Genomic DNA, 19,469 nt, shown 5'->3' on the forward strand with positions numbered 1-19,469 from the left:
TTTTATATTTCCCTTTGTCTGTATTCGAGTCTGTTATGGAGGGTCCCTCAATTTCGGAATTTAGTGTTACTTTTTCATTGTCCTGCATTAATTTTTATTAAACCCTTTTTATTGTACATTTTAATTCCGTGTCGGTTTGAGTTCATTGTTGCAGATTCGAAGACGTCGGGTGGAAGTTGTCCAGGTAAGTTTGTCATCCTCCTTTCCCTCGCGTGTAAAGAATAGCGTCATCATTGGATTGAACGCCTTGGAGTTAAAGCTCGTTTGGTCATCCGTGTCGCCCTGCGGTGCTCATTACAGGGTAGGCACACGACAGTATGTATGTATGTATGTATGTATGCATGTATGTATACACAAAGAATTAAGTTAAGCACCCCCCCCGTTTTTTTACAACCTCGCACATTACAAGTTTGTTGTCGTCAAAACAGTGTAATATACCCATGATATTGCTATATTTTCTGGAGAAGTGATATTATGGTCACATAAAAACATAACAATCATGCCGTTTTCAATATTTTATTCTGAATAATTTAAGGTGAAAATTTTTGGGAATTTTAGGCATATTTTCACCTCAATTTAAGTATGGAGCTATAGGTCCATCACGGACAGTGTGGATGACGTTTATGTTTTCTAACGTACAGTCATTGTTCTGAGAAGACCTCTAGCGATCTTTGCGTCAATAACGTGTGTAGGACCCACGTGATCGGATCACTGACTCAACCCTACGTCTCATAGACCCTGTAAGCCGTCGTATGCGTTGCTGTGGCAGGTTGAACCCCCTCGAGCACGTTTGGGACATGTTGGGACGACAAATTGCGAAGATGGTCCCTCCAATAGCCAATCTGGATGAATTGGAACGTGCATTACATCGGGAATGGAACAACCTGCCACAGCAACGCATACGACGGCTTACAGGGTCTATGAGACGTAGGGTTGAGTCAGTGATCCGATCACGTGGGTCCTACACACGTTATTGACGCAAAGATCGCTAGAGGTCTTCTCAGAACAATGACTGTACGTTAGAAAACATAAACGTCATCCACACTGTCCGTGATGGACCTATAGCTCCATACTTAATTTGAGGTGAAAATATGCCTAAAATTCCCAAAAATTTTCACCTTAAATTATTCAGAATAAAATATTGAAAACGGCATGATTGTTATGTTTTTATGTGACCATAATATCACTTCTCCAGAAAATATAGCAATATCATGGGTATATTACACTGTTTTGACGACAACAAACTTGTAATGTGCGAGGTTGTACAAAAACGGGGGGGGTGCTTAACTTAATTCTTTGTGTATATATGGATATGTGACGCACTCTGGCAAAACCAGACACTTGTCGGCATTTAGTGAGGAAAAGCCAAAGAGTCAAAATATGACCAGAGGGACCAAATTGAGATTTTTATATGGATAGAAAGAGTAACTTCTTTTTTTTTCTTCTTTTTTTTTTTTCTTTTTTTTTTTCTTTTTTTTTTGTATACATAATCGAGGCTCGTGAAAGAGCTAACATTTATCACACAAACAAATCAAACAGACAAACAAACAAAGTATATAAAAAGGGGAGCGGTAGACAAGATGGGGAGAGAAGGGGAAGCACATCAACACAACATTTGAGAGCAGAGAAACACGTGGTCGAAGAACGAACGAACGAATAAGAACAACGAATAAATGAATAAGAACAACGAATAAATGAATAAGAACAACGAATAAATGAATAAGAACAACGAATAAGAACAGAGAAGGCAATGTTTTTTGTTTTTTTTTGTTGAGATTTTAAACAAAGAAGTAGGCTATGGGGTGAAAAGACTGGGAAAAACAGAGAACGAAAGTTATTGGAGCACAATCGACGGACCGCTTAGAGAAAAACAAAGCCTCAAGGTAGGACACGGTACAAGGCCTCAAAAGACACGACACGAATTAACACGATTTTCTATACAGGTATGAAAGATTTACACCAAGAATTTTCCTAGGGACCCACCGTAGGTACACACACCATAAAATAAATACAGTTTTGACGAAAATACAAATGGGAACAATTACTTAATTCTCCAGATTATTATGCACCAAAACATTTTTCCAAGAAACAACAGGAAAGTTGTGAAATTCGATGAATCTAAAATATCATTCTCAAAATGTGCTCAAAAAGACACGAAGATCGCGAAATTTTAATGTTTTACTACAAGCCATACATCGTAATTCGAAGGAGATCACTGACGTACATGTTTGGTATGAATGAAAAGCTCGACGTGTGCACATTCTTTGCGCGTGTGAACGGTATTGTGAACTTTGAACTTAATTATCTCCATTGTTTAAACAAAAATATAATTGTCATTAAAATACCATAACTTCGTTAATTTTCATCCAATTAACATAATGTATAATTATATCAAATGAAAGAGAAAGCATGGGGAATCAGATGATATCAAAATCTCAATTTAGATTTTTGCCCTCAAGTGTCTGCTTTTGCCAGAGCCAGTCATATATATATATATATATATATATATATATATATATATATATATATATATATATATATATATATATATATATATATATATATATATATATATATATATATACAGTCACGTGAAAAAGTAAGTACACCCCATGTAAAGTTTTGACTTTTTCAACATATTTCAACATACAGCTATTTGATCTTCATTTCAACAATATTGATAGATAAAGGTGATACAATATAACAAATATCATGAAACATTTACATTTTGTAGTCCATTGTATAATTTAAATAAACATAAATGCAAATTACGCATGTGGAAAAAGTAAGTACACCCCTACATTTATCACTACTTCAAATACCTAAAATTAGAATCAGGTGCACCAGCTCAGGTGCAAATGATTAGAACATCGTTAGAGAGGATCTTGGAGGAACCTGTCTTATTTAAACCTCAGACATTTAGTTTGGTTTGCTCTTTGTTGTTGAAGTGTGTGGCGTCACCATGACTAGATCAAAAGAGCTCTCTGAGGCCTTTAGAAAGAAGGTTATAGATGCCTACGAGTCTGGGAAGGGATTTAAAAAGATCTCCAAACAATTTGAAATCAATCATTCGACTGTCCGGAAGATCATCTACAAGTGGAGAAGATTCCAAACAACTGCCTACTTGTTCAGGCCAGGCCGCCCCAGCAAGTTCAGCCAGAGAGCAGACCGCAAGATGCTGAAAGAAGTCTCTAAGAACCCCAGAATGTCATCACGCGACCTACAGGTAGCTCTTGCCACTGTTAATGTCAAAGTGCACGAGTCTCCCATTAGAAAGAGGCTGCACAAGTTTGATCTACATGGGAGGTGTGCCAGGAGGAAACCTTTGCTGTCCAGAAAGAACATCAGGGCAAGACTAAAGTTTGCCAATGAACACCGAGGCAAAGACCAGCACTTCTCGAACAATGTGCTCTGGACAGATGAGTCAAAGGTAGAGCTATTTGAACACAGCAACAGAAGACATGTTTGGCGAAAACCAAAGACAGCATTTGACCACAAGAACCTGATACCAACTGTAAAGCATGGTGGTGGAAATATTATGGTTTGGGGCAGCTTTGCTGCATTAGGGCCTGGGCATCTCACCATCATAGAATCCACTATGAATTCTTCATTGTACCAGAGGGTACTTGAGGATAATGTGAGGCCATCTGTCGGAAAGATGAAGCTCAACCGAAGGTGGACCTTGCAACATGACAATGACCCTAAACATACCAGTAAATCCACCAAGGCATGGCTGAAAAGAAAGAAATGGAGGGTTCTGGAATGGCCAAGTCAAAGCGCGGATCTAAATCCCATCGAGGTGTTGTGGGGGGATTTGAAACGAGCTGTGCATGCAAGAAACCCCTCAAACATCGCACAGCTGAAAGAATTCTGCATGGAGGAGTGGGCAAAAATTTCTCCCAGTCGATGTCAGAGACTGGCAGACAGTTATAAGAAACGCCTCCTTGAGGTTGTTTCTGCCAAAGGGGGCAATACCACCTATTAGAGCCAAGGGTGTACTTACTTTTTCCACATGCGAAATTTGCATTTATGTTATTTAAATTGTACAATGGACTACAAAATGTAAATATTTCATATTTGTTGTATTATATCACCTTTATCTATCAATATTGTTGAAATGAAGATTCAAATAGCTGTATGTTGAAATGTGTTGAAAAAGTCAAAACTTTACATGGGGTGTACTTACTTTTTCACGTGACTGTATATGTGTATAAAAAAAACAAAAAAAAAACACCTTTAGAGGCCATTTTTCCCTGCAAGCGGGGGTTGGCCTTTTTCGGGGACCGTGGTTGTTGTTGTTTTTTTTTGGTCCCCTTTTTGAAGCAATGTTTTACGGCCGGATGCCCTTCCTGCCACCAACCCTTTTTGTCGCCTTTTTACGACAAACAGGGAATTACCAGTGAACTGGTACTCAAATTGCCGACCTCGGAAGGATGACAGGCTGAGTCAACCCCCCTGGTGTTAATTCAGCGATCGACCGGGATTCGAATCCAGGATCCTAGGATCCTAAGCTGGCACCCTAGCCGCTAGCCCAACACCAGGCTTATGTATATGTGTGACTGTATATGTGTATACACTTACGTGACTTAGTCACTTACACTTAGTCACTTACACTGAGTGTGTATACACTTAGTCACTTACGTGACTGTATATGTGTATGTGGATGTATATTTATATGTGTATGTGTGTTTATGTAATTGTCTTTTTTTTCTTTTTTTTCTTTTTTTTTTGTATACAAGATCGAGGCTCGTGAAAGAGCTAACATTAATCACACAAAAAGACAAACCGACACACAAAACAAAAAAAACAAGGGGAGCGGCAGACAAGATGGGGAGAGAGGGGGGAGAGGGGGAAGGACACAAAAGAGAGGGGAAGAGGGGGAAGGACACAAACACAACATTTGAGAGCAGGGACATCGGGAGGACTTGGGGGGAGGTGGGAGAGGAATAAAACATATGAACACTGCAAGGACTCTGGGGTGAATTACCGGGGGTAGAAAAGATCAAGGTTTTCGATGGGGGAAGATAAGAGATGGTGGTGAACAGCTGTTTTAAAGACCTGGAAGGGAGGGGTGGGATTGAAGGGAGTGGGGGAGTTTGTTCCAGAGGCGGGAGAAAAGGGGAATTAAAGAGTGAAGGTGAGCAGAGAGCCTAGACTTTGGCAGTTTAACCATAAGAGGGTTGCAGGCAGATCTTGTGCGACCTGAAGGAATATTGGGGGGACAGAGCACAGAGAGAGCTGGGGGAGCAAGGCCGGAGAGGAGTCGGTAGAAGACAGAAAGACCACCAACCTGCCTGCGGTGAGTGAGTGAAAGGCCCTCGGTGTTGACTACATCGCAGGAGATTCCAATGATTCTGAAAGCTTTGGCCTCAACAGCATGAAGCCGAGCAAGGTGTGAGGCAGGAGCACCAGCCCAGAGGGGGGAACAGTATTCCATTGAGCTGCGGATGAAAGCCTTGTATGTGGTGAGGAGCTCAGGTGTGCCAAGGAAGGACTTCGCACGACGGAGGATGCCCAGTCGGCGACTGGCTTTGGAGGCCAGCTTGGAAATGTGGTTTTCCCAAGAAAGATCATGGCAGATAGTGAGACCCAAAAGCTTGAGCGACAGAACTTCTTGGAGAGGATTGTTGAGAAAGAGGATGGGAGAGTTGTCCAGTCGGTCCTTTCGGAGAGACATTGTAAGAGTGTGAGATTTGTCAGGATTGAAAGACATGTTCCACTTGTTTGACCAGTCTGTGATTTTGTCCAGGTCTGCAGAGAGTGAGGAGGCTGCAGACTGCCGATCTGAGGGATGAGGAATGGAGCGACAGAGAGTAGAGTCGTCAGCAAAGAGATAGAGAGGATTTTCAAGAGAGTCAGAGAGATCATTGACGAAGACCAGAAAAAGCACAGGGCCCAGAACACTACCTTGGGGAACTCCAGCCTGAACAGGAAGAGGAGATGAGAGAAACCCATTCAGGGCCACACGTTGACTACGACCAGAGAGGAAGTCCGCCAGCCATGCGTGGAGATTTCCATGGATACCAAAGGAGGAGAGTTTGGTGAGCAGAGCAGGGTGCCAGACCGTATCGAAGGCACGTGAAATGTCAAGGGAGACAGCTCTAATTTCCTGTTTGGCGTTGAGGACCTCCATCCATTGTTGAGAAAGCAGAAGCAGCATGTCCAGAGTAGAGTGACCAGGTCTGAAACCAAATTGATGATCAGAGATCAAGCCATTGGAGAAGAGGAAAGATTTCATATCTGAAGCAATGATGGATTCCATGACTTTGCTGATAATTGGGAGAAGGCTGATTGGTCTGTAGTTGCTGGGATCTGTTTTTGCACCTTTTTTGTGCAAAGCGGTGATGTTGGCTGATTTCCAAGCAGATGGCAGATGACCTTGAGCAAAAGAGAGGGTGAAGAGAACAGAAAGAGGGAGTGAAAGAGCAGAAGAACATGATTTTAGGACCCGTGGGCTGATGCCGTCAGGACCAGTTGCAGAATCAGAGTTGAGGGTTGACAGAAACCTTTGCACCTTGTCAGGAGGAAAGGACACAGAGTCCAGGAGCAGCTGGGTACGACTGGGTACGGTGGGTACAGAGAGGGATGGGTTTGGGACACAAGATTTAGAGGCAAACACAGAGTTGAGGCATTCAGCTTTTTCACGTGCGGAGTCAGCCGTTAAGCCGTTTGAGGTGAGGGAGGGGATGGAGGGGGAACAAACACCAGAAACAGATTTGACCAGACGCCACCAGGATTTGGAAGAGGGAGACAGATAAGAGAGTTCGGTCTTGAGAATGGTGAGATATTGTTTCCTGGCTCTCCTGAGGGTGGACACACACTTGTTTCGGGCTTTGTGAAAGGAAATGAGATTTCCTTCCGTTGGATTTGCTTTCCAGGAGACGAAAGCAAGTTGTTTCAGGGCAACAGCCTCACCACAAGATTCCGTGTACCATGGACGGGAGGAAGGGTATGACAACTGAAGACGAGATGGTATAAATCTGTGCATGAGAGAGAGCAATTTACTTTGAAAGAATTCCCAGGATGAGTTGATGTCAGAGGCGGTAGAGATGGGAGACCAGTCCAGATGATTGATGGCTGCTTGAAGACCGTGCCAGTTGGCCTGAGTGAAATGCCAGACTCGTCGACGCTGAGGAGGCTCTCTGAGAATGGTCAGAGAGATGTCCACTTTGACAAGCACATGATCAGATGAGCTGATTGGAGCAGAAGAAGAGCAGCAGACATTTTCAGGGAAGTTTGTCATAACCAAATCCAGAAGAGAAGATGCTCCGTTGACTGAGATCCGGGTCGGGAAATTGACAGATTGTGTCAGTCCCAGTGAGTCGCAGAAGTCCTTTGCTGAAGAGCCATGGCTGGTGAGAGAGGTACCCACACCCAGCCAACTCGCATGGTGACAATTGAAATCACCACATATGAGGAAGAGAGAGTTGGGATGGGTAGATAGAAGTTGGTCCATATTATCAGACAGTGATATGTAGATGGAGTCATCGCTCTTTGGTGGACGGTACAACACACATATGAACAAAAGGTGGGAGCGAAGGGGAAGCCGTAGCCAAAGGTATTCCTGGGGGTGAGGTGGAGAGAGGGCAGTGGAGGGCGAGTGAGGAAGAGAGTTTTTTATAAAGATAGCAACCCCACCTCCAGGACGAGGCTCAGGTCTATCATACCGGAGGAGGGAGTAACCTGGGAGAGATACCAAGGCATCCCAGATCACATCTGGTTTGTCAGAAGCAACCTGTATGGAGAGGTCAGTCAAGTTTGAGCGAAGTCTGTATGTGTATGTATGTATGCGTGTATGTGTGTGTATGTTTGTATGTATGCATGTGTGTGTATGTATGTATGTATATGTGTTTGTTTATGTGTATGTGTGTATTTATGTGTATATGTATATATATATGTGTGTATGTATGTATGTGTATGTGTGTATATGTATGTCTTTATGTATGTGTATGCGTGTATGCATGTATGTGTATATGTATGTATGTATGTATGTAATGTCGTGTGGTTTTGCTCAGTTAACACCGAGCGTCACCACGGACGGAACCAAGCTTTAATGGAGGCGTTTATTCAATAGATGGCGGATCATACGCGAGACGGAATGGACAATCCCGCTTACCTTCTCGGTCCGATGTCTTCGACCTGGAAATTAATAACTCAACCAAAACGGGATTTCAAATAGAACAGAAAATAATACAAAGGTTTATTCAAAATAACTATCGGGACAGGGAAACGCGATGATAAAAACTAAATCCTAAATTGGGACGTCCCCGCACAGACTTCAGATACCAAACAATGGGAGAGGATATATAAAATAAATCTCTCGTCGTGTTGTGGAATGTGGTGTCTTATCTCAATCAATAGTCTGCAGTCGTCAAGGATGGCCCGGCTCCGAGTGCAGTCGTCCGACCGCGGCTCTGGTCAGTGGGAATTAAGCCTCGTTCCGCCCCCGCTCGTGCTCCACCAGGCTCATGGACGCCGCTGCACGCCAAGCCTTGTGTCCCCGCATGATCGTTCGCGAGGTTCGTGCGTGAATCTGGGTAAGAGAATTGTCGGTGCGCCAACGTCCTTCCAATTCCAACCAGCGAGGGTCCAAAGGGGACGAGGTCCAACACAAGAGAGGGTCCAGCACAAAGGGACAGTCAAGGGAAGGCAAGAGGCAAAGGGAAGAGAGAAAATGCCAGTGAGCGAGTCGTTTTGTCACTTGCGGTGTGACGTCAGCCCTCCTCTCCCCCAACCAGCGGTGCCCCTTGACTTCTCGAATCTTCTCACCGCATTGGTGTCTCCCACATTGGCCGAGCGCTTTTTGCCTTTCATGTCATGCCATCCGCCGGTGGCCAATCAGTCTGCCGCTTCCTTCCACTCTCTTTTCACCAATCAGTGGCCAGCTTCTTACCCCAACCAATCACACGTTCTCCTGGGCGTGGTTATTGCTTACCTTGCACGATGTTTGATGCCCATGCCGGCATTGTACGCGGCCGCTTCCGTCTGCTCTTCCAAGGTCATTGTGGCGGCGGGGGAATTATTTAATGTGTGGTGCGCTAATGGGCCTAGCTAAAGTCTATGGGATGTATTGCCATAAGGGACACCGGGATGTTCACAGAGGGAACGACACACAATGGAGTTAGCATATTCCCTAATTCTAGTTACCAAGCCCCGCCCCCTTGTGGCGGGAACACAGATACGCAGCTTACTCCGACTTTCGGGCTAAACACAGAAATTACAGGTGAGGTTCCCTATCACGACAGCCGGACACCTACCTATGCAGATCTATCTAAATCTGGATATTCCCCCTTCCCCAAATTCATAACAGTATGTATGTACTGTATGTATGCTTGTGTGTGTGTGTGTGTGTGTGTGTGTGTGTGTGTGTGTGTGTGTGTGTGTGTGTGTGTGTGTGTGTGTGTGTGTGTGGGAGTTGTTCTCCTGTGTCAAAATAACAGAGCATTTTCACTTTGGTGACAAAGGATCATTAATTACGTACATACGGAGAGAAAAGTTTGACACCAGGCAAGCAGATCTCTAAATTCCACTCAAGATGGCATTCAATATATACCCATACTGGCCACGAGGCAAGAAGGCAAAAGGGAAAGCTGGGACATAAGATGAGACCAAAAGCTGATGTAACGGACCCTTGGCTTAACATTTTTGCACAAGGTCAAACTACAGATAAAAACATGTTTTTGCCAGCTCAGCACAGAGAAGCAGTTCTGCCCATCAACGGTGAAATGGCTCTCAGCTGATCCTGTACAAGCAAGCATATTACCCTTTGGCCTAGCTCAACTTGATCACATGATGCATTTACCCAACATGCTTCTGGCCATGGCTGTCTCTGATTGGTCCAGAGATGACAATTATCCATTTTTACCCCTACATGTGTATATGTGTGTATATGTATTTTTTTTTTTTTTTTTTTTTTTTTTTTTGTATACAAGATCGAGGCTCGTGAAAGAGCGAACATTAATCACACAGAAAGACAAACCGACACATAAAACATATAACATCGGGAGCGGTAGACAAGATGGGGAGAGAGGGGGAAGGACACAAACACAACATTATTTTGAGAGCAGGGACCGAGAGACATGGAGACATCGAGAGATCTGTGAGAGGGAGAAGGCTTTGGGGGGGGGGGCATGGGAAGAGGGGGGGGGGGTGGGAGAGGTATAAAACATATGGACACTGCCAAGACTTCCAGGAAAGAAGTTGGAATTTCAAACAAGGTGGATCTGGGGTGAATTAGTGGGGGTAGAAAAGATCAAGGTTATGGATGGGGGAAGATAAGAGATGGTGGTGAACAGCTGTTTTAAAGACCTGGAGGGAGGAGTGGGATTGAAGTGAGTGTGGGAGTTTGTTCCAGAGGCGGGAGAAAAGAGGAATGAAAGAGTGAAGGTGAGCAGAGAGCCGAGATTTCGGCAGTTTAACCATCAGAGGGTGGCTGGCAGATCTTGTGCGACCTGTAGGAATATTTGGGGGACAGAGCACAGAGAGAGCTGGGGGAGCAAGGCCGGAGAGGAGTCGGTAGAAGACAGAAAGACCACCTACCTGCCTGCGGTGAGTGAGTGAAAGGCCCTCAGAGATAGCTTCATCACGGGAGATTCCAATAATTCTGAAAGCTTTGGTTTCGACAGCATGAAGCCGAGCTAGGTGTGAGGCAGGAGCACTGGCCCATAGGGGAGAACAGTATTCCATTGAGCTGTGGATGAAAGCCTTGTATGTGGTGAGGAGCTCAGGTGTGCCGAGGAAGGACTTCGCACGACGGAGGATGGCCAGTCGGCGACTGGCTTTGGAGGCCAGCTTGGAAATGTGGTTTTCCCAAGAAAGATCATGGCAGATAGTGAGACCCAAAAGCTTGAGCGACAGAACTTCTTGGAGAGGATTGTTGAGAAAGTAGATGGGAGGGTTGTCCAGTCGATCTTTTCGGAGAGACATAGTAAGAGTGTGAGATTTGTCAGGATTGAAAGACATGTTCCACTTGTTTGACCAGTCTGTGATTTTGTCCAAGTCTTCAGAGAGTGAGGAGGCTGCAGACTGCCGATCTGAGGGCAGAGGAATGGAGCGGCAGAGAGTGGAGTCATCAGCAAAGAGATAGAGAGGATTTTCCAGAGAGTTGGAGAGATCATTGATAAAGACCAGAAAAAGCACAGGGCCCAGAACACTGCCTTGGGGAACTCCAGCCTGAACAGGAAGGGGAGTTGAGAGAAACCCATTCAGGGCCACACGTTGACGACGACTAGAGAGGAAGTCCGCCAGCCATGCGTGGAGATTTCCATGGATACCAAAGGAGGAGAGTTTGGTGAGCAAAGCTGGGTGCCAGACCGTATCGAAGGCACGTGATATGTCAAGGGAGACAGCTCTGATTTCCTGTTTGGCATTGAGGACCTCCATCCATTGTTGAGACAGCAGAAGCAGCATGTCCAGAGTAGAGTGTCCAGGTCTGAAACCAAATTGATGATCAGAGATCAAGCCATTGGAGAAGAGGAAAGATTTCATATCCGAAGCAATGATGGATTCCATGACTTTGCTGATAATTGGGAGCAGGCTGATTGGTCTGTAGTTGCAAGGATCTGTTTTTGCACCTTTTTTGTGTAAAGCGGTGATGTTTGCTGATTTCCAGGATGCGTGTATGTATGTACATGTATGTGTGTGTGTGTGTGTGTGTGTGTGTGAGCATGTTTGTATGTATGTATGTGTTTGTGTATGTGTGCATGTTTGTGTGTGTGTGTGTGTGTGTGTGTGTGTGTGTGTGTGTGTGTGTGTGTGTGTGTGAGTGTTTGCGAGCATGTGTGTATGTATGTTTGTGTTTGTATATGTACGCATGTGTATATCTGAAAGTCATAGAAAAATACAGGGTGAGGTCGACCTCCACCAAATATTGCATGTGTTGGTAATAAGTAACCAGGGTAAGGTCATGTGTCCCCTCCCTCCCCTCCCCTTGGTCATGTGTCCCCTCCGTCCCCGACCACCCACACCTCCCCCCACGGCCCCTGGCAGGAGACGACTTGTGATTTTTTTCACCTGTACGTGGGTCACAATGCAAGTGGGTTACTGACTCCTGCTGCAGATAGGGGGGGGGGGGGGGGGATTAATAGCCACAGCACGAAAGATATTTGCCCCACAGCTGCCCCGGAAGGAAGCTGGTGTTTCTTAGTTGAAGTAATATGGTGAAAAATAAAATTGGAATTCCTCATTATCTTCTAAAATGACAATGTTTGAATATGATTCATGACGTCACTTTTTCCTAAATCACAGAGAACGGAGAGTGGGAGATCGTGCACAAGCCAGGACGGAGGATCATCAACACTGAGCTTCCTCGACACAGCACAAACCACCAGGAAATCACGTTCAACCTCATCATCCGCAGAAAGCCGCTCTTTTACATCATCAATATGATCATTCCAGTCATCCTCATCTCCTTCTTGTCAGTGCTGACGTATTACCTTCCTGCTGAGAGTGAGTCCACACACAGGATCTTGTTTTTACACAAATTCACCACCTCCCCTACTCCGACATGAAACCGAGGATATCGGTTTCACTCCGAGATTGCGATCACCACGTTGTGCACGACACGTGTGACGTTGCTTACTTTGGTCATTCACACGTTCAGGTGGAGAAAAGGTGTCCGTTGCCATTGCTGTGCTGCTGTCTCAGAGCGTCTTCTTGTTCATGGTGGCTCAGCGCTTGCCTCAAACCTCGCAGGAGATCCCACTGCTCGGACGGTAAGGTTTCTCACTTCATAGACATTGGGGTGCAATGAGCCACACAAGGTCAAAGGTCAAATGGGTGTGTGTACGGTTTTGGAAGGGAGCCGCAAGGAGAAAAAGCTTACTATATATAGTGATGTATGGTGAGACGGAGTAAAAGGTAAAAAAATGCAAAACCAAATGGGACAGTGGGTATGATGTCGTCAACCATACCATGTACCAATGGGACATGTCCTAGACTTGGACTCCTACCAGGGCTCAAACCCAGACTATCCCACTCGGAATATCCTCCAGAACGTCCATCATCGATCTGCACAACTACAAAGGAGTCCAATTGTGACGTTTTGGGACGAAGTTGCACTCTTGGTTTTGATTGAATGCGACGGCCCCATGGAGCTCTTCCATCTATGAGCATGACAACACACTGGTTCAAGAACAACAACCCTTACCAACGAGAATATCGACAACAACCAACAAGAATATCTACCCAATCTCATTCACAATCCGCAATTCAACCCAATCGAACCCTTCGAGGACATTGAGGGGCAGCCAGAACACTCCACCACTGAAAATGCACTTCTTAAGTCCAGTCTCCCGACCCAAAGAACAAGATGTAATTGTGACCAACAGAACAAGATGAGAGCGTATAGCGGTCGAGGGTAACGTGTACACCTGGAGTGGGGCCTTGCGCGCACGTCGGGGTCCCTTCTTACCGCGGCAGAGGTCGCAGGATTTCACCCAATTTTGAATGTCCCTGCCCGAATTCACCCAGTAGAACCTCTGCCGCAATTTGGACAAAGTTTTGGCCACGCCCAAATGTCCCATTGTCCTAGTCCCATGTACGTGCCCCATAACCACCTCCTTCAATTTGTTTGGTACAATTATCAACCAGGAAGCTACATCGCCCGTTGGTGTTACCCACTTCCAATACAAATGGCCATCTTTCAACCCCAACATCTGCCACTGTGCCCAATAGGCCTTTACCTGGGCCCCGTGTGGAGCAATCTCCTCCGAAGAAGGTCTTTTGTCCTCCTCTAGCCAATGAAAAAGGGGCCCCAAAACAGGATCCTCCCTTTGACTCTCTCGCCAATTCACATCGCCCAATTCAGGTGGGGGTTGTGGCAAAGTTCGCCTGGTCACTCTCGCTGCATATAGGCATGCATCAATTTGGCCCTGCCCAATTGGATCCTTGGCTTCCTGTCTATCACAAAATTTGCACTGTGCCTCCCAACAGGGGCGCCGAGAGAGAGCGTCTGCATTGGCATGTGCTTTGCCAGGATGATGTTGCACAGAGAAATTGTACCTCTTGCCTCTCAAGCCACCTTGCAATTTGTCCCTCCGGCTCTTTGAATCGAAGAAGCCGTTGCAAGGAGGCATGATCCACTCGGATCACAAACTCCCTCCCATAAAGGTAAGGATGAAAGTGTCCAACTGCAGACAGTAGGGCCAATAGTTCTTTGCGGGCAACGCAATAATTTCGCTCAGGCCTCGAAAGTGCTCGACTGTAATATGCAATAACCCTCTCGACTCCCCGTTGTATTTGTGACAGTACAGCTCCCAATCCTTCCTGGCTGGCATCCGTATCAATTATGTAATTGCCGTCATCCGTCGGGTATGCCAAAACTGGAGCCTCCACCAGGCGTTGTTTTCGGTGATTGAATGCCTCAATGCGGCTCTTTGACCATACAAATTTGGCTCCTTTCTCTGTCAATTTGTGCAAAAGTCTTGCAATTTCTGCGAAGTTTACCACAAATCTCCTGTAGTAAGAGCCATAAATCACCGTAGCCAGTTGAAGGCTGTGTCCTACCAACCTATCAATTTTATCCCAGCCTCCAACACTTTGGTCTAACACACTCGGATTAATAATGGTGTCACTGGCCCCAGTGTCCACCACAGCTTCACAAAATTCTCCCTCAATTTTGCATCTAACCTTTAGATTTCCCATGCCAATCTTTCCGCAATTCACTACTTTCACCAAAGGAGTACGTCTCCTTTTCAAAGGAGTACTTTTCACCGCAATTCACTACTTCTCCACACACTTGCCAGCCGAGCATGGCCCCGTATGCTTGGCTTGTTCTAGTTTCCCAAACAGCCTATGGCGGCAGGCCCAGGCCGAGGCGGTGACCTACCTGGAGCCTGTGGTCTTTCGGGGGGGTCCCCTCCTCTCTGGGCTGTGAAGCCTGTTAGGTTGCGGCCTAGGTGGTTGCTGACAATGCCACTGTACGTGCCCTCTTCTCCCACACCTAAAACAAGTCCCCATAAACGGACCCCTCTGGTACCCAGGCGGAGCACCCCCTACTACTCCCGGACCAACCCGCCGCAATGGCAGACCGGACCACACCGCTGTGACTCTGATCTGATGACGGCTGATCCCCTTTAGCATTCGGGCAATGGCCGATTCCTCTGACTTCTCTTCCTGATCCCGTACCTCCAACTGCCGTACCATCACAGGTGTCCTCTCTGATGCGTGGTTCGACCTCCTCAACAAGATCAGTCTCACCGCGCACTCCGCTGATCGGTACACCGTGGCCGGATCCTGCAACTCCACCAGAGTCCGGACATCGGAGTCAGGAAGAGCCGCTATAAATTTTTCTATCGCCAGTTTGTCCCACGTTTGTGGCGGTAGGTCCCTATATGCTATCCTCACAGATTGGTAAATATCCTGGGCCAGCTCCTGCAACGTTTCATTAGGTTTTTGTTTTACGATGCAGCAGCTGCGCCCGGACCAGGTCGCACCTTGCGCCCATCCCAAACCTATCGTTCAAGGCTATGCAGATGCCCCTACTGGTCAATATTCCCTCTGGGACAACGTTTAACACATCGGCGGCTGGCCCCCGCACTGTCGCCACCAGATTCCCCATGCGATTGAACTCTCCCCAACCATTGAGCTGAGAAACGCATTCAAATTGTGTCAGGAAAGCCACCAAACTCCCTGTCCCATCAATTTTGTCACTCTGGGCATTCAAATCTCCCTTCAATTCCCCTTTCAATCCATCAATTTGTCCCTTCAAATCGTCCCTCATTCCCCTCATAAATTGAACATGGCCTGAAAATCCATCGGACTTGTTCCTATTGTCCCCGGCTCCCTCATAGGAGAGGGGAGTTGACTAATGCTCGGGACGGGGGAGGTTCCAATCCTATTCTCAAAACCACCTACCCCCGGCTCACTTCCGTGCTCTTCGGGATCCTCCATCCGCTCTGCCATCTCACTCACGTCCGCCATCCGCGGTGAGAAAGCAGTTCCTGCTCGCAGTATTTTTTTAAACCTCAGAAAAAATATATAATTTAAATTTTCGAGAGCGTGATGTTACGCTTTGCACACCAATCGACTATAAAATTTGGACACCCCAGTACTACGATTACCTCCCCCTCAACGAGAGAAAGATAATCGTTAAAAATTTTGATTCCGAAGGCTGAGCGCAATTTCGCCCTTGGCGGGTGTCGAACTCGCAACCCTCGGACACCGAGTGTCTGCTGGGTTCGAATCCAAAATTCCTGACACCAGTTGTTGCATCCATGCCGATAAAGACTGGCCTCAGACGAATGACCGATCGAGCTTACCTCCGAGGCGTTCAGTCTACCTCTGGCGGATTAATCCGCACGGGGGTGGAGGGCAGCGAAGCTTACCTGGACGGATTCCACTGGAGCGTCCTCGAACCACGATAATCAAACCAAACCGACACGGAATTAAAATGTAACAATAAAAGGGTTTAACAAAAATAAATGCCAGGAACAAGAAATGCACGGTAAAACTAAAATCCTAAATGAGACGTCTCCACACGGACTCGTATACAACACAAGTGAATAAATAAAATAACAACGGTAAAAATGTGTGTAGTGTGTTTGCCTGCACTCCGTGGTCTCCCCAAGCGGTCCCCGTACTCCGTCGGCTGCCGCATGGGTCCCTGGTCTGTGCGCGGGAAAGCAGGCCTTGGAGCGCAGCTGCGTTCACCCCAGCCGCCGACGTGCAGCGCTCAGGCCCAAGCTCCTGTTGGAGAATTTGTAGCTGAGAGACTCACAGGACTCCAATGACCGGACACAGGTTTACAAAAGGTCTGGTTTATTAACTGGTTATTCACTTCATTCCATTTACCAAATAATACCGCATAATATAATGGATCAGGTTAACTCTTTTCCAATGTCCTTCTCGTTCGGCTGATGTTCCTCTGCCACTCCCGTTGGTCAGAGCTTCTGTTAGCAGCTCCTGTCGACTCCACGTTTGCTCTCGTTTATATGACATCAACTGGACTTAATCCCCTCTCCGCTAATGCCCCGAGGTCATGCATGTACCAAGTCCTGGTATCAGCTCGCTCCCCTCCTGTTGTGAGTTCCGTTTACCAAACGATAGGGGGGTGCTTCAGCCAGGGGCTGTGACCAGGTGGACAAGAGATTATCATGTTCGGGCGCATTCCTGACTCATTTACAAACTCGTCTTTCACAGAGTTTGCATGTAAAATGTATCTGCTTTGTTACCAGGTTAATTAATAAGTTACACTGAGTTACACTTCCACAATTCCCTCATCTTTTTGTTTTTTGTTTATATTAACCATTAATCTAAACATCAATATAAGTAAACAATCAATCACTACAAGTAAACATCATTACAAGTATAAGTAAATAATCAATCACTTTGGTAATCAAATTCCCTTGGGCATACACCGTCATCCTGCAAGAATCACAAAACATTTCGTTGGTCATTGACTCCTTCCATATCGTTCAATCTATTGCATTTGCATCACAAATATATTTTCAAAACAACACTTCACCATCACCAAGATACAACAATTTCACTTCATTTTCAAGTTTTGTAAAGCATCTGCACCATCTGGTAAAAAAACGTTTGCCTCCACACAAATGTTGACTTTGTTTGAAAGGAAGGGCTGATCACTTGTGTTTGAATCCTGGTATGAAACATTTTCTCCTAATGTCTTCATAGCTCCTGCACTACTTCGTGTAGGATTTCGCTGTTGTGGTAACATTGCGGAGTCATAGACTGACCCTGCTCTCCTTGTAGCATTCTTGCCACTTTTTGCTGTAAACCATAGTAATTCCTGAACACGGCCTTCACCCAGTTGTAGTCGACTTGCCTCCTCCCTCATTGTGAGTGGGCAGCAAGTATTGGTGTGACGTTGATTGGCCAGCAAGATGTGGAACAGGGATGCCGGATGCATCCACAATGATGTTGGGACCATGGTGTTCAGGTCATTCATGGTCCTTACCAGGAGCAACCAGCAGAATCGTGCACAGCTGTTGTGACAAGGGCACAGCCGTTTTTGCAGCTCCATGCTGGTTCCCCGGACGTTGGTGAAGTAATAACATATGTCCCCGCATTTCACAGAGGTTGCAGGTAAAATGTCGTTGTCCTGCAACTTCTGATGTGGTGAATGTTCGAAGCCTTCGAACAAGAGTAAGTGATCGCCTTTCTTTCATATGTTGCAGTGTGATCCAGGCAAATGGTCACATAAATTTCCTTGGTGAAGGTAAGCATTCATCTCCTAGTTACATGGGAGAATGTCTTCATCATTCTTTGAGAAAGAGGGTGTATGCCACGGTTAACTTCATTTTTTAGCCACAAATTTTCTTTCTCGAACTTCTTCCCAATTCCGTTAGCAATCCCTCCAAAATGTGATCTCGTCTTATCCTTATGCTCAGTCACATCTGAATCTGCTTTCCGCACACACTGAATCAGATAGGGTGCATCTTACCATGAAATCAGCATAATCATGTATATCTTCCGACAGTTTCACATTCAACAATTTGTTGTTTTTCCTTAACACAAAAAGTTATATTCATTTATATGCGTCACACAAATAATATTCAATCAGGTATGTATTTTATTACTAAACTAAGAATAGCATTGTATATGATTACAATCACAAACGGGAATACCTAATTCCCAACAACAATTTTTTCAAACCAACAAATTAAACATAATGTATTATTACCATAATTCCTCTCCACTTTTTCTTTTCCCTCTTTTTCCTAACAGTGTGTCACTCGTGGTGATATGAGTTCACTGATATTGTAATTGACACAACTCATAACATTGTCGTTATGCCATTATCTTAATTCTACTGTTTCATTTGCAACATCACTTGATTTAATCTTTTAATCTCAGTATTTATTCATATCATCATAACAATCTTTCTATTTTAGGTCCATATTTGTTTCTATTCTTATCAACCTCCTACGGTTTATCAATTTGTTCCAAAACACTGCAACCAAAGGTTTTAACCAAAGCTCTGCCAAACTATTTCCAATTTGAACTCAACATGCTAATTAAACAACAATTCAAAGAATTAACTTCAATGGGTCAACAAAACTCATTTTATAAACAGATCTAATTTTCCCATCCAATAATTTTCCTTGCCAAATGTCATATTGCAACACTTTAATAAACCTTCGAAAAATGTCTCCCAAATCAATAAATTCCCTTTTTACTTCCCAAATACTCATCTGTAAATTACATATTCAATTACAGTTTTTTCCTATTTGTTCGGCCTAAATGGCCACTGAAGTGGCTGCCAACATGCAGTACCGTTTTTATCTACCAAGCAAGTATTCGTCCACATAAGATCTCTACCAAAATGTTGTTTGTAAAAACAAATCTGGGATTTCTGATTACATGGATGCACACTCTCAGGACATTTCAGGCTGCTTGTTAACAATCCACTACGATTAATTAATTCCTTTACCCACAATCAAATAATTAGTACAAATTGAGGATATTATCCCTATCACATTCATTTATAGATTCATTATGTTGGATCT

General features: G+C 45.1%; 1 protein-coding gene across 4 annotated transcripts in view; it reads left to right on the forward strand.

Moving 5' to 3' along the window:
* LOC137428029 (acetylcholine receptor subunit delta) overlaps window positions 1–19,469 on the forward strand; it is a 69,479-nt gene that overhangs the window by 18,931 nt on the left and 31,079 nt on the right. For all 4 annotated transcript variants that reach the window (XM_068117946.2, XM_068117949.2, XM_068117948.2 and 1 more), the window contains 2 exons: window positions 12,247–12,447; window positions 12,602–12,713. In XM_068117946.2, the coding sequence (XP_067974047.2) occupies window positions 12,247–12,447; window positions 12,602–12,713 (313 nt within the window). The remainder of the gene's footprint in view (window positions 1–12,246; window positions 12,448–12,601; window positions 12,714–19,469) is intronic.

Source organism: Myxine glutinosa, chromosome 5 (assembly GCF_964187855.1).
Source record: "Myxine glutinosa chromosome 5, kmMyxGlut1.1, whole genome shotgun sequence".
In the NCBI taxonomy this organism is placed as follows: domain Eukaryota; kingdom Metazoa; phylum Chordata; class Myxini; order Myxiniformes; family Myxinidae; genus Myxine; species Myxine glutinosa.